Consider the following 15,584-nt stretch of genomic DNA (forward strand, 5'->3'; position numbering starts at 1 on the left):
TGGTAACAGCTGCTGAGACGGTGGGAGACGAAGGCATCATAGTGTCATTTCTTGGCACCCCTGGAAGGAAAAGTAATAATGAACTTTATAGTGTAACACAATGTAGCTTAAAGGGGGTGTGATTGATATTGTTTAGTTAAAATAAATGTTTAATGGCTCTATATTCTGACAGCAATCATTGCTATAGGTTATTTTGTTCAATAACAGCGGTCTCCCTGACTCTCCGGGTCTTTAGTAAACAGAAAATACACTTTCAGGTTGAGATACCAATTTTAGCCAATCAGGAGAGATAACTCGGACAGGATAAATAAGTGCAATTAGAGGTAATGAAACATAAAAATTAGCAGACAAAGTTGAATATATATAGATATATATATATATTCTCCCTGACTTTTTCAAATATTGTCTCTCTTTCTTTCTTTCTTTTTTTTTCTCCGTGGGGATCCATGGTCAGGCCGGAAACATATAGCACCTGATGAAGCCAACAATGGCGAAACGCGTCGTGCTAATAAAGCTTAAAAAATTAAGCATTAACTGAGTCTGAGTCCATCGTCATTTAGAGTGTGCGGTTCCTTCCAAAGAGAAGCAGTGGGAAGGTTCTTTTCTTTCTTATATATATATATATAGTTTTATGTTTATTACAGAGCTGGAGAGAAGGCCAGACCTCCACTGCAAAATATAGAGCCTTACCTTTTTAACAAAAAACTTTTTATACTTGGCCAATAAATATCACTTATAGCTCTAAGGAATTCACAGAACACAGTTATACTGTGAGTTCAGTGGGTAAACTTCTATGGTGTAAAAAGCATATGTCTTACATAATATGACACACACTTACCTGAATTTGTGCTTCATGATGAGAAATGTTGCATTAAAACATTGCTAAATTGAAACGCCTTTCAGTATCACACGGAAGCAATACATCTGATCAATTAGGTCCTAACCAACAGTGAAAGCAGTGTACCGTATATCAATTACACAACTGCAACTAAACACACTCACACAGCCGTCAAGCCCTTCCCTGAGGCGAGCAGAAATTATGAGAGATTATCCACCCAGTAAACACTCTGTCGAGCAGAGCCCTTCGGGTGGTATTGATTAGTAGACTAATCTAATGGACTCTCCATTCACCTGGTACACAGCCTCTCATATCAGGGCCCAGGTCCTGGCCGTCGGGGCAGGCGCACGTGTATTTGGGGGAATGTTCAGTGATCTGTGGAGCCTTGAGACACAGGTAGTCACAGCCTCCGTTGGCTTCATTGCCCAGGTTACAGCTGTCTGGGCCTGGGGGATGTACAAAGAGAGAGTGACATACAAATTATTAAGCCATTTATACTATTTGTCATACGATAGCGTCATACTTTGAAAATAGCTTATAAATCAGCAATTTTCGTAGTATGACGGGGCATAAATTAGGCACGTTAGAGTATTTACATTTCAGAGTATTTACAAGTTTACATCCCGACACAGTAATGTGGCGGGATGTCAACTTGTAAATACTCTCTACTCTGTTTAGTGGTTCAGTTTTGTGGTGCACCTCCAAACAGTGAAATCCTTATTCTTAATGTGTTACAAACGCACAAATGTACAATTTGTACACTCTTAGGAGTTCAATTACCATTGGGATTTGACTGTGCAGCCATCAAGGGGAACAGCAAAGTGGAGAGAGACTTCAGCACCATGGACAGTGCATACGTTTAGGTCAGCTGATAGAAGGAAGGAACGTACTGTAGCTACTGTATATACTATGTGATGAATCAGTGAGTGCTGATCACTGTAGGTGACCCACATACAGGTTATAAATCTCTCCCCCAGAAGGCTCTCACTCTTCTTGATGGATGACATGTCAAGCAGTAAGATCCACATCCCCTTTTCAATGACATGTTAAGGGTTTGAACTGGTAGACTCATGAGTTATTAACATGATTGCTCTGTCCTTTTTCATTGGCAATACTCCATCCAGAGTTAAACTGAATGAAGTTATGTTAACCCTGTTTTTCAACTGACCCTGTTACATCTTTTGCTAAACTTCCTCAATAAGCTGCTTTTCTGTCCTGAGAAAGTGATGTTGGAAACTCAAGAATTGGTGCGCGCCCAATACATATTGTATTGTAGTATATTTGGTGAATACGTCATTGTCATGAATGCCAGAATCACAACATAATCACATACGAGTAATGAGATTCTGTATTGACATTGAAATATTTAACTTTAATTTTATAATGGAAGACAATGAGGCTCGGATCAGGCTGAAACCTTGCCTACATTTGAAGTCATTTGTCAAAGATGTCATAGAGCAGTGGTTCTCAAAGTAGAGACCCTCAGGATTCCTTGAGCGGGTTCTAAATTGGACCATCACAAGTCTCTAACTCTGTGAGTACACGAATCGACCCTTAAGGGTCAATTTGGTTCCATTTGTGTACTCTCAAGAGTTATGGGGGTCCTTGAAATTAAGAAGATTGAGAACCACTGACATAAATGACACCATAGAAGACTGAATTCACAGACAGACCACATGAAGTCCCATCCACACTGGAGCCACGCCGTTCCCATGTGGACCCCGAAATCCACATGATTCGATCGTTTTTTATAAGCCATTATTTGTACCTCAAGAAGGTCCCATGGTTGCTAGGGTAGCAACAGCAGTCACCGACGGCGATAATAAATCAATAAGTAATAAGCCAGTAAATGCAATAGAGGAACAAACGTACATGTGAGCACACACAAACAGAGGGTGAGAGAGTAAAAGAGAGGGAGAGGGATGGAGGGATGGAGAGAGTAGTAGTAATAGCTTATTGAGTTATCGATCGCCCCCCCTGCCATGGATTTATTTCCCGCTGAACGACCGCAAGTAATACTATAACACAGAACAAAGCAAATGGCTCACAGAGCACACATCAGTGCCAATGCTTGCTGGGAGCCTTTACTCCAGAACACAGGTTCATCGAAAGACCAAACCCAATCAGAATCTTTAACAAAGGTAGCGCTGTCAGGATTATGACATTGTACTTGAATTAATTGTCATACAAATAATTGCAATTAACGATTAATCTACGTATTTAAATCACATTTCTGTATGGCTTGCAGGCTGCATAAACAAAACTTGAACAGGGCAGATATGGCAAATAACTTCAATATACAGAGAAATGATTGCCATATTTAATGTTACATTTTCAAAAAAGAATTATCGATCGATCTTGAGTCTTTCTACATACCTACAGTACATGTTGAGAAATGTGCAAGAAAAGGCGAAAGGCACCCAGAGAAACAGCGAGGGAGTCAGTCACAGACACGCGTATCAGGCTGACTACGTGCCCCAAATGCTTTGATACTGCATCTCTACCACATCATTTATTTATTCATGTTCATTGACACAAGGCTGGGTTAAACCTGTACAGCTCCTTATGAATACGATCAAAAAGGAAATGTGCATGAAAGATTAGTAGCACCGCACACCCACCAACACCGCGTTTTGTTCTGCTTGTTCTGTTCCTGTTCTGTTTGTTATGCATATTTATTTCTTATTATCAAGGAAATAGAATTATGATTAAAATATGACAAAACACATCTCGCTCTCTCTAGCTCTCGCTTGCAGGAATACACACACACACACACACACACACACACACACACAGAGTCACAGCTACCTTGCGGCTGGCGGAGCTGGTGGAAGATGACAATGTCAAGGGGGTCATTGAGGTGTTCAGCCAGCGTTTGGACATCCTGGCCAGTCAGCCTGTTGGCCGCGTAGACGGTCCCCCTCTCCCTGTCTGTCCAGTAAATACGGTCCTGATAAGAGAGAGAGAGAGAGAGGTTTTTGTGTTTTATTTCAATTCAATTTCTGTTATTATATCTTTGACACTTGCAAATAGAGTAGTAGAGAAATAGAGTTAGCGATAGAATGGGAGTTCAACTTAAAAATATCACAGCTTTTCTGACTCGTCCAACATCCAAGAGTTTCATGCCATGGGCATGTGTGCACACATGTATGCATACAGAGGCACACTTGATTAATGAAGCAAGTGCACCACTACTTTTCAATAATTCACTGCATTTGGTGCACTTTACACCAACAAAAATAGGCATTACCTTCATGTAATGTTTGATTTCATGCTTTTTGCTAACTTAATCAGGTCTACATACGTGAGGTGAATGTGAATGCCCTGGATCAGTTCCTTATCACACCAAAAGCTGCAGGTGAGATCATTCTCATTCTTGTCATTGTGTCAGCACAAGCAGCGAGCACAGTCAAGTAAAACGCCAGGGTTGCACTTTCTAAGACCTTTTTGTTTTCTGCATTTCCATTTGAAAAGGTTTGCACTGTGAGGGAGAAAAAAGGGTTTAACAAAGGGCTTTTGGCTCTGGGGTGTGGAGGCCGTTCCTAATCCACGACTGGAAAGTTTAAATCGGTTTAAGTCTCGAGAATTTACACTTCGATGTATAGACTTCCTAAGTCCTACTGTAAGTCCACACGTTTTGCTGGGGTCTATGCTAGCCTTTTGGTGCTGAACACATGAATCCCATTTAAAACCTATTGTTTAACAGGAAAATACGTGTTCTGTATCACCAAAACCACTTTGGACATACAAGGTTTTCCATGTGACACCATTGCTATGGAATGTCCCCTGATGCTCTGGTACCGTTGGGAGCCGTTTTTGCCTGGCTGGCCCCTCAGAGGAGAGAGGAGTGAGCCACCAGGACAATGTCATAACAACACAGTCAGTGCCACAGCCACAAACATGGGCAGCTGCATGGGCAGTCATTATCACATACTCTCATTAACGCACGCACGCACACACACACACACACACGCGCGCGCGAGCACACACACACACACACACACACACACACACACACACACACACACACACACACACACACACACACACACACACACACACATACACAGCACCCAGGCATGCATATACAGTAATAACCACCTGGATTCGAAGCTGGGACTCCCACATGGGAAATAAAACATAGCTCAGGCAAAGGGGAATCCCCACTTGGCCAAGAGAGATATTAAGCTTCTGGGATACAGGCAGGGTTACTCTGCAACATGATTCACCCCCCTGGGAAACCTGAACCCGGACAAGTCCCCAATACAGTATATCCATCTCGATGCAAACCCAGGTCTGCTGCAAGGGAAATCTACCGCTCATTCAAAGGGGAATCTCCCCTGGCCAAGGGAGATATTAGGCTTTTGGGCTACAGGCAGGGCTACTCGGTTAGAGACACACACACACACGGAATCTAATTTATATAGTGTTTTTGTAGTCTCAGTCAAAGCACTATATGTGTCACACATACTGTACTGTATATGTGCCATACTCTGAGGCACGCAACCAGATTAAAGTGCCTCTGCTAGCTCTGCCATATCGCACACATGCAGGCCTGTTGTTCCTTGTGGGAAGCTGTGTGTGTGTGTGTGTGTGTGTGTGTGTGTGTGTGTGTGTGTGTGTGTGTGTGTGTGTGTGTGTGTGTGTGTGTGTGTGTGTGTGTGTGTGTGTGTGTGTGTGTGTGTGTGTGTGTGTGCGTGTGTTTATTGCTTTGGGGCGACTCTCTGCTTACTGGCTGCCCATAGTGTCCAGCCTGCCGCGTGCAGTCCACACACACACACACACACGCGCACACACGCACACACACACACACACACACACACACACACACACACACACACACACACACACACACACACACACACACACACACACACACACACACACACACACACACACACACACTCTATCTCCCTCTCGGACGCGCGTGCACCCATACACACACAAACTGCATGGCTAATAGCCATAGTCTCAGGCCAAGCCTGGAGCTATCTAATGTGAGATATGAGGATATAAGCAGCTGTGTGTGGTTAGCCGATAAAATAACGTGTGTGAATGGCCAGCACACAGTGATCATCAAGAACCATTAGCTCTTTTCATGGGGTCTCATTTGGCTAATGCTTTCATAGCTACGGCTTCACGGCTAATTTGAGCAATAATAACGCTTAATAATCCTTTATCCTTTGTCTATCCAATTCATGGTTCTATATTGTTCACATTTTAGATATTAGTTTTCAGTGTGTGTCTGTGTGAAGTCTCACGATAAGACTGAGTTCAAATCAGTTCATCAGATCAGTGAATTTGCACAAGTTGTTAACCACTTCAACCCAACTTAGTTGACCGGGGTCCCCCAGGGCTCTATAGTAGGTCTGCTAGTATTTCCCTCTACAGTTTACACTAAATCTCTTCACTGAAAGTATGGAATATGGACTGTCCATTTGTACACTCTCAGAGTTATGGGAATCCGTGGCCTAATGCATACCAAACCTTTGAGAACCATACACAAATACACACACACCCAAGTGTTGATTTTGACAGCAAATTTAGATTTAGTTACTCGTTTTTGTGTAGTTTTAGTGAACTAAATATCCTAAGATTATAGTCGACTAAATCTACAGTTGATTTAGTCGACTAAAGTGCCTTGATGGTGTCGTAATGGCTGATTTTACACTCTGTTGCATGCTGAAAATAGCCGATCTACAAGCTCACAGCGACGCGTTGTGAGCTTGTAGATCTGCTATTTTCAGCATGCACACCCTAGCACAACTAACCATAAAACAACTTGTCTTAGTTCTACTGGATCTCTTCTCCACTAGTCCCTGTCTAAGATTTTAGTATAGTTTTTATTTGTTGACAAAATTGTCAATACATTTAGTCTTAGTTTTAGTCATCGTAGCTTAGTTTTTATTTAGTTTTCGTCAGTGAAAAAAGTTAGTCGACGAACATTTTTCGCCATAGTTTTAGTCAACAAAATCAACGCCGACACACGCACCTCAAAAACAGCCAGTGCGTATGGGTGCCCCAGTCGCTCTGCAGAGGACAGGTGTGTCCTGCGGTGAGCTCCGTTCAGGTCCACGCTAGAGATGACGTGCAGCTTAGAGTCCAGCCAATACAGACGCCTGTTGGCTACATCTGAAACACGCACACGCACACGCACACACACGCACACACACACACACACACACACACACACACACACACACACACACACACACACACACACACACACAGATAAGATTTTCACAGGCTTAGTAACAATTGATTAACTACACATTAACCACTCTCGCATCCTGTCCAGCAAATCCCTTTAAAGTAATATCGATTAGATTTTTAAATGTCAGATACTGTGATTAAACCAGTACCATGTTCATTACCAGCCATACACTGGCATTCCTTGAGAACGGCTTCCAAAAACACTCACTTTTTTACAAATCTCATCAGTCATCGTTATCATAAAACATTTTGCTCATAGCATTTCAAATTCGGCTGACCTTTACTTACACTGGGAGAGCACACACTCAGTGCAATTGCTCTATTTCCAGTGGCATATTCCATTACATGCAACAATAATTCTTGAAACACAAAACAAAAAATTATCATTAACGTCTTCCCTGACACAATGTCAGGGAAGCAGGCAGTGGTGGAAGAAGTGCTTTTGTGCTTAAGTAAAAGTACCAATACCACAATGTAGAAATACTCTGTTACAAATAAAAGTCAGGTATTAAAATACAAATGTACTTGAATAAAAGTATAAATGCATTCGCATTAAAATATACTTAAGTACTGAAAGTAAAAGTACTCATTTTGCAGAATGTATAAAATATATATATATTCCAAATGTATAAAAATGCTTTGAAAATCTACAAGCAAATCTACAAGCTCACAAGTTGAGAGCTGCATATTTTGTAATAATAATCAAAATCTACAAAGTAACTAGTAACTAGTATTGAGTATTGAAAGTATTGAGTATTGAGTATTGAGTATTGAAAATTGGAAACACTCCAGTAAAGTAAAAATTCCTCAAAAGTGTACTTAAGTACAGTACTTGAGTGTACTTGGTTACTTCACACCACTGGAAGCAGGTGAGATGAAGCAGTTCTCACCCAGCGTGATGCCATTGGGCCACTCGATGTCGTCAGCGACCAGAACTTGTCGGTCCACACCGTTCATCCCAGCCTTCTCTATCTTTGCCCTCGCGCCCCAGTCGGACCAGTACATGAACCTGATGGGACAAATTCACAAATCTACTTCAGTCAGGCTTTTGTGTTGATTAGTTCAGTGGTTCTCAAACCTTTTCATGTCAAGGAGGGGAATAATGATATAATAAAACTATACAGTGAGAATAGGTTCTTGTCTTAGACAGGTACAATAGCTTATCAATTAGCAGCAGTTAAAAAATGGGCAGGTAATGTGCATGCACAGTACATATCTAATCAATAGCAGCAGTGTCTCATTTGAATGTGCAAAGGAGTCAAGCATATACATGAATTTAGAATGAGAGTCATGTCAGTTCACTTATTTCTTGGTCCACACCCTCATTTAGTGCTCTGACGGCTTCCAGGAAAAAGCTTTTGCTAAGCCATGAGCCCTTAGCTGTAAGGCATCTCAGGCGTTAATTGCCTAGCCATAACGGAACCATTAGGATTGTGGGTGTATGTGATTGGAGGATGAATGGGCGTGGGACCGGCTTGACTTCTGTGCCTGCCTGTGAACTACAGCAATATTCCGTATCATTGGTAGATCTTGGGTTCATGAGGAGTAAAGAGTGGTGGATTTATCAAACTGGGGTTCGGTATATCAAACCAGAGCGGGTCATGAAAGAATTTCAGAGGGGTAAAAGTGACATACTGTATCTAAAAATATAATAGAAAATAGTCAGTGATGCCTTTATATCTAGATTAAACCAATCTTCCAACATCGTGTGCCTTTTTTTTCCTTTTTCTTTTAAGAGAAAGGGGAAACATAAAACTGTAAAACCAGAGTCAAATTCTGAAAAACAATAGTACACAGTACTGTATAGCAGGGATTCCAAAACTGTGGTGCGTGCACCCCCTGGGGTGCGCAAGCTGCTATTATCAACACATACATTTGTCAGAACTTTGGCCTTTCACCAAACAAAGGTCAGTTCACTTTTTCTTTTCAAACCATGTGAGAAGGTCATATTCTACCACTAATAAACATATGGTAACATTTTACTGCACCAAAACATGAGGCCAGCATCAGCTAGAGGAAATATATGTGACTTTAACCACATCATAATCTTGGGAATAAATTCTCCTCTTTTGAACCAATGGTATTTGCAGCATTGCCTTTAGGCTAGGATCAATAGTAATCAACTGAATTTGTCCCGAAAAGTGTAAATATCCATATTGGAGGGAGGGGTGCTTGGGTCTCTCGGCACAACACAAAAAGGACAAAATCCATTAATGTACGGATCGTCTGTGAATGTAGAACTGTGTTTATTTCTCCTGCTCCAGCCATGCAACAGCATATTGTGGCACACATTTAAAAATCTTAGAAGCGGTGATCTGGGCCAGCATTAAAGTATAGGTAAGAATGGACACAAAATGGGACACAGGTCTGGTTCTTAACTGTCCTACAACTCTGGTTGGTTTTTTATTAGCCTCTGCCCCAGAGGAGGGCTATGTTTTATCTGTCTTAGCTGACAAGTTCAACAATCCCTAGCCTTAGGACAATAACTGAGTCTATCAGTAAATGATTATCGATTATAAAAAAATATATCGATAATCTAATAAAATTATTTGTTAATAACCGATTGCTATTTTGGGCATGTCATTATAGTAAAAAGAAAAATGCAACATATTTCAAAAATGCTTTCTGTTGACATCGCAACGTGACACGTTGAGAGTAGATTGGCTATTTTCACAAATTTTGCAAGACACCGTTGTGCGACGACACTAACCCACACTTAAGAGGTTAATTTATCAAAAATGTAATATATATATATATATATATATATATACTCATTATGCTGTGTCAAAGCTGTGAATGTACAATGACATGTATTGACCCTTACCCTAACCTAAACAAAACATACAAACACACACATACTGTACATGACCTGGACAAAGCAACACACACAGATACCACACATATCCCATGCTCGTTTACCCTTGGTGGGGGTCCAGGGCTATGGCTCTGGGCTCGCTGAGATCAGTACTGATGAGGACACGTCTCTTAGTGCCATCGACCGATGCCACAGAGATGGACTTGTCCCCAGAGTCAGTCCAGTACAGGTTGTGCTGGAGCCAGTCCAGTGCCAGGCCCTCAGGGGACTGTAGGGAGCTGTCCACCAGAGGGACCTGCAAGGATGGATCGCTGGCCTCGTGGATGAAGGCACTGCATGGTAAAAAAAAAAAAGGTCAAGAGAGAGGAAGGAGTGAGAAAGAGGCAGGTCATTATTTTAGAAGAGGGCTGATAGACATTGGAGGGAGAAGGGTGGAGAAAAGGGAGTATGGGTTCAAGGAAAGGCGGAGAGGGAAGAGAAGGATGGGGAATAAAAAGATACATGATTTTTGATCAATTGACCCACCCGTCAGCCTTCTGACTGGTCCCTGACGGACCAACCAGCAGGATCCTTCCGCATAGCAGTGGTTGTTTATGCTGAGTTTGCTAAATATGTGCCCAGTCACTATACAGCACCTCAGATGTTCCTTTTCACAAAGACCACGTTTAACAGTTAAGCATTTTATTTATAGAGCCTTGTCTACATGACTGCAACTTCCGCTATCTTCATCTACACTAGAATACAAAAAATGGAAAAGAGCACGCACACGTGTTACGTTGTGGCTGTTATAATGCTGTTGACACAATATTTCCCTCCCCACTCCTCCACATTCTTAGCTGCTGAATAGAATATTTTAGTTGAACATCGTAGCTATGCCTCACCGTCGTGAGTAGCTTTGTTTATCAATTCACTGCATGACTGTGCAAACAGCCATAATTCATGTAGGCTACAGGCTATATTAGGCTATAACTAATCAGAATTTAGGACATTTGCTCTTAATTTGGGACTGTCCTGAATTCTTCAGGACATCTGATCACCCTCATTATCCTGCAGTTCTCTGTTCTAATGCTAAATCTGGAGGAAGTCACCAGCCTTGAGCCATCCTCAGGGCAGGTTCATTCATGGGTTAGCATCACTTTTAGTAATAACAGACAAGGCCTCACCCAGAGGGCTTGACCGACTAGCTAATGAATTGGGTGAACCTGGTAGAGGCAGTAGGAGGTGATGGTGAACGCAAGTGTCACTGACACAACCTGTACAGGAGGGGGGGGGTCAGTTCTCCCTGAAGACTTTCAATTTTATAAAAAGAACGCAGCGTTCCAATTAGGAATATCTCCGGGGAGAAAAGGCTGCTGCAGACTCCCATATCTTCACTCACTGTCATACAGTTACTCGCAGTGGAGGACAGCAACAAAGTACATTTACTTGAGTACTGCAAAGTAAGTACAATTTTCTTTTTTATCTGTACTTTACTTGAGCATTATTATTTTTTATAATTTTTATACTTTCATTTCATTTCAAAGACAAATATTGTACAACAAACATGGCTTTTATAGGACATGACATCACAGGCTTATTAACATAAAGAATTGGTGGCTAGAAGGCAGGCAACAAAAAGAAACCAAGACACCAATACAAAATGTAGAGCCCACCATGAAACCCTCCCTAACCTATAGCATTTAAAAGATAAAAAAAATAAAACAGTTTGTAAAGAAACAAGAAAAGTTTTTTTTATAAACCACTGACAAGGAAATTACATCATTGCCTACATTATAATAATAGGTTCAGCAGGTGACTAGAATTGAGGATAATCAAGCACAGAATGTCATCTCTAATACTGAATTAATTAAAAGGCACAGCAGGAGATTTTTTTGTCTGCCAAACAGAGATTATTTCTATCTTTCTTTTACATAGTACTGTGACTTGTGGGTGAGTCATAAGGTACAGCTCCCACCATATTCCTGGACGTTGTTTTTTGGCATTTTCAGTTGGCAAACACATTGATGTATTTTTATTTTATTTTTTTATTGCCGTGCATTAGCCAGACTATTAACACTCGCGCGACGGCCCAACTACCACACAGATGGACTTTCGGGGATACCATTGTCTTTCAAATATCGATTGGGTTTGCTTAAGCTACACAACATTTCAATCCCACTCACATCTCAAAGGTATACTACGCTTCATTTGGCTTAGAGGCAGAAAACTAAATCTAAATATATAACTCGGAATGTGTGTCTGGGAGGAAAATATTCCCAGAAACCTGAAGTGGCAAGCAATCCACGTCGTTAAATACCTGCAGTTCAGTCAGTTGCTTTTTACTTTGGAAAAAAAAAACTTTTCAAAGTAAAATGTATGCCTGCTGTCTGAAGCCGGAGACAGACTCTCCATGTGCCCAGATGTATAATCTCATTGAAGAGCATAGATCCGATATATTATAACTCTATGGCATAGATATGATGAGGGAAAGTGCGCTCCATTGGGAATGGCAACTGGAGATCCGATGTGTAGCCTAAATAATATGACAAAAACCTATGAAACAGCTGATCACTGTAGCGTGAGCTACATAGGTCCTAAAAACCATAGGTGAAGTATGTGACGCATCAACGCCACAAACAGACCTATAGCCTACACAGGTCTAAAAGGCACTTCCGCATATGTCACAGACTATATTACTTGGACACATGAACACTGAGGATTTTACCGCATGCGTCGTGTGTGAGAGAGAGAGAGATGCCATAGATGTCAGTTGAGTACATCACGGTTGAAAGCGAGTTGTTGCCCGCACAAAGTTTACAATGGACAGCAATGTTTTATTATTTTGACTGACACTCAGAATTATGACAATACCTCCAAGTGCTGAAAGTATGCCTTTATGCGCTGTGCTTTGTTTTGAGCCACACACGCATGCAGGCTGGGCTGTTTGCAGCAGCACAGATACACATTGCTCAGATGAAATACAACATTTAGAGGTTAGGTTTATGGGTTCGGGTTCGAGTTATTTTAAACACAGCTGTCACTTTTATTTAGAGGGGAGAGTTCGCTTTGCCAGGTTTCGAGCTGACAGTGTCATGCAAATTATCCCATTAATTAGAACAATGACGCATCTCCAGGTGGTCTGGAGGTGTGAAGACCTTCTGCCTGGGGGAGAATAAGTGAGAGCGGTCAATTTAGCCGAAAAGTTACGTCCGGGATGGTATGAAAGTGACTAATTTCATATTTAGAAAACGTTTCAGATGGAAAAAAAGATAATCGGCTTCAAAATCTCAAAATCGGTCGGGCTGTCCGCTTTTACATTTTTCCATGAAAGTGCCTTGGTCTCTTCCCTTTTTTGCCAATCACCTTTATTACCCATTTGTACCAAAGAGCACCTTGTTGCAGATTTTTACTCTACCAAACAGATGCACTCGTTTCTCTCTTTCTTCTACAAATATTGTACTTTTGACTCCACTACATTTCTAGGAAGGGAAATCTGTCATTAGCAAAAATATCTCAATGCCCTTCAGATGATCCAAAATGCAGCTGACTTTAAAAAACATCACACAAGACCCTTGCATCACTCTACTGGTTTCCTGTGAGATTTATATATATATATTTTTTTTTTTTCTAAATTTTTATCCCGCGATTTTTGTAACCCATTTTTTTCACCCGGTGCCAATTTCCTAAGTGATCCTGGGCACTACACCAGCCCTACACCAGTATTACACCTGTCACCCCACAGTAGGGAGGCCAGGGCCGAGCTCATGCTTCCTTCAGGCATGAGAGCCAACTGACCTTCTTGTCACCTGACAGGGGGGAGTTTCCCTGGTTGGACGTAGCGCGTGGAAGGAACACGTTATTCCAACCAGTTCCCTTCCCCTCCATCAGGCGCCCCGGCTGTCATGGGGGAGGCGGTATAGTGACCAGGATTACTACATGTTTTTGTGAGGGTATTAACTACCCTAGGAGACACGGGGAGAACATGCAAACTCCACACAGAGTAGGCCCTTTCGCCAAACCCACCTAGGGTATGGGCGCTGATGACGTGGAGGAGAAGACACGCCCCCAGTGCCCACAGCGTCCCCGGCGGGAATCGAACCCAGGACCTTCTAGCTGTGAGGCGACAGCGCTACCGACTGCGCCACCGTGCCCCTCTTATATATATATTTTTAATGTAAATGTTAATCAATGTTATTGATTACATTGATTACTGAGTATTGATTACTCTGGCAAAATTTCGGACTTTCTGACTCAGTATCTTCCCCGGCCTCTCTACGATCCTCTGATGCTCTCTAGTTTGATCCGAAATCTAGGCTGAAGACCAAAGATGAACGTGTCTTTGCCATCATGGCCCATAAACAGTAAACACTGGTAAAATACTATTTTAGACAGGTTTCTAGTACATCATACCTGTAGATCTTTCGGTGGAAGCGGTCACACCAGAAGATGCGGTTGTTAGCCACGTCCAGGTCCAGAGCCACAGCGTTCTTCTGGTTGGACACCAGCTGACTGTAGTCCCTCTTCACCAGGTCCATGCGACGGATCTCATGGCGGTTGGTGAAGAACAGACAGGGGCCCTTCCCTGGAAGGAAAGATTGATGGTGTTGAGCAGTGGTTCACAAACTTTTTCATGTCACGGTGACGGTACCCTAAATTCACGTAAATATGTAGATAACTTGTTCCCCCCCCCCCCCCACTTCTTTATTTTCTTTCTCTTTCTGAAAACAAAAACAAATAATAAACAATCACCCACAGTTTTACACCTGTAAACCTGTGATGTCACAATGAAGATGATTATGATTTTGATATAGAATTTAAAAGAAATTATGTTATCCCTGGGTTGCTGAGGAAGGATATATCTATACCTGGAAAGACACAAGAACACAACACAAGAAAATATAACTTTGTTATTTCAGAGAATTCTGCTCTGGCGATAGCCTGGTAAACCCTCCCTCCGGAAATCTCATTTCTATTTGATTCCAGGAGTGAGTCTGGCCTGAAGGCTTGTATGGGCGTTTCTAGCGCATTACCAAAAAAACGAGCCTATCAGCGTCGTCGCTCATCGTTCTGTGATTGACAGCAAAAGTTGGCCAATCAGGTGGCGAGTTCGAGTGAGCCCGAATGGACCCGAGTGCAGCCTGAGTGCAGCCGACCAAACACGAACGGCAGCCACATTTCTGTGGGCAGTTTTCTCCGCTATTTTAGAACTTCAAAAAGCTCTCAAACTTCTTTTTTGAGGCACGGAATTTACTTATAAGATATCGTTTGGATAGAATTTAGTTGTTTAACTTCATATATGTGGTCAATTAATCATGACAGAGCCTATTTAAAAATAAAAATTCAGAGAACCGGCAGGGGCGGGTAGTGACATGCATGTATCCGAATAAGGCAACCTATTTTGGGCATGGCCATCTCAAAAGTCCCGTTGCGTCACATTAGTCGCGGAGGTGGTAAAAATGCACTGCAATTGGCTGAAGGGGAAAAACGATCATTGGCTGAAGGGGTTGTCAGGCAAACGGTATTACTCCCGCCCAACTCCAGCCCACAGCCACTATTGCAGAATGGGCGATCAGGCCAGACTCACTCCTGGAATCAAATGGAAATTAGATTTCCGGAGGGAGGGTTTACCAGGCTACTCTGGCGATATATACATTTTAATTGTATTTTTGTTGTTGCCATACCTCTTTCCTGCTGCTGTAAAGACCACATATCCCCACAGGGGACTTTTAAAGTTCCCAT

General features: G+C 42.0%; 1 protein-coding gene across 1 annotated transcript in view; it reads right to left on the reverse strand.

Moving 5' to 3' along the window:
* The window catches only part of LOC308093872 (low-density lipoprotein receptor-related protein 8-like), a gene marked incomplete at its 3' end in the record, with an annotated part of 94,084 nt that overhangs the window by 6,522 nt on the left and 71,978 nt on the right, over positions 1-15,584 (reverse strand). The window contains exons 10-16 of the mRNA XM_080440251.1: positions 14,256-14,427; positions 9,971-10,198; positions 7,942-8,060; positions 6,831-6,970; positions 3,647-3,788; positions 1,132-1,284; positions 1-12 (exon numbers count right to left, since the gene is read on the reverse strand). The exon at positions 1-12 is cut by the window's left edge and continues 225 nt beyond it. Of these exons, the coding sequence (XP_080296377.1) occupies positions 1-12; positions 1,132-1,284; positions 3,647-3,788; positions 6,831-6,970; positions 7,942-8,060; positions 9,971-10,198; positions 14,256-14,427 (966 nt within the window). The remainder of the gene's footprint in view (positions 13-1,131; positions 1,285-3,646; positions 3,789-6,830; positions 6,971-7,941; positions 8,061-9,970; positions 10,199-14,255; positions 14,428-15,584) is intronic.

Source organism: Gymnoscopelus braueri (assembly GCF_963280865.1).
Source record: "Gymnoscopelus braueri genome assembly, chromosome: 10".
NCBI classification, from domain to species: domain Eukaryota; kingdom Metazoa; phylum Chordata; class Actinopteri; order Myctophiformes; family Myctophidae; genus Gymnoscopelus; species Gymnoscopelus braueri.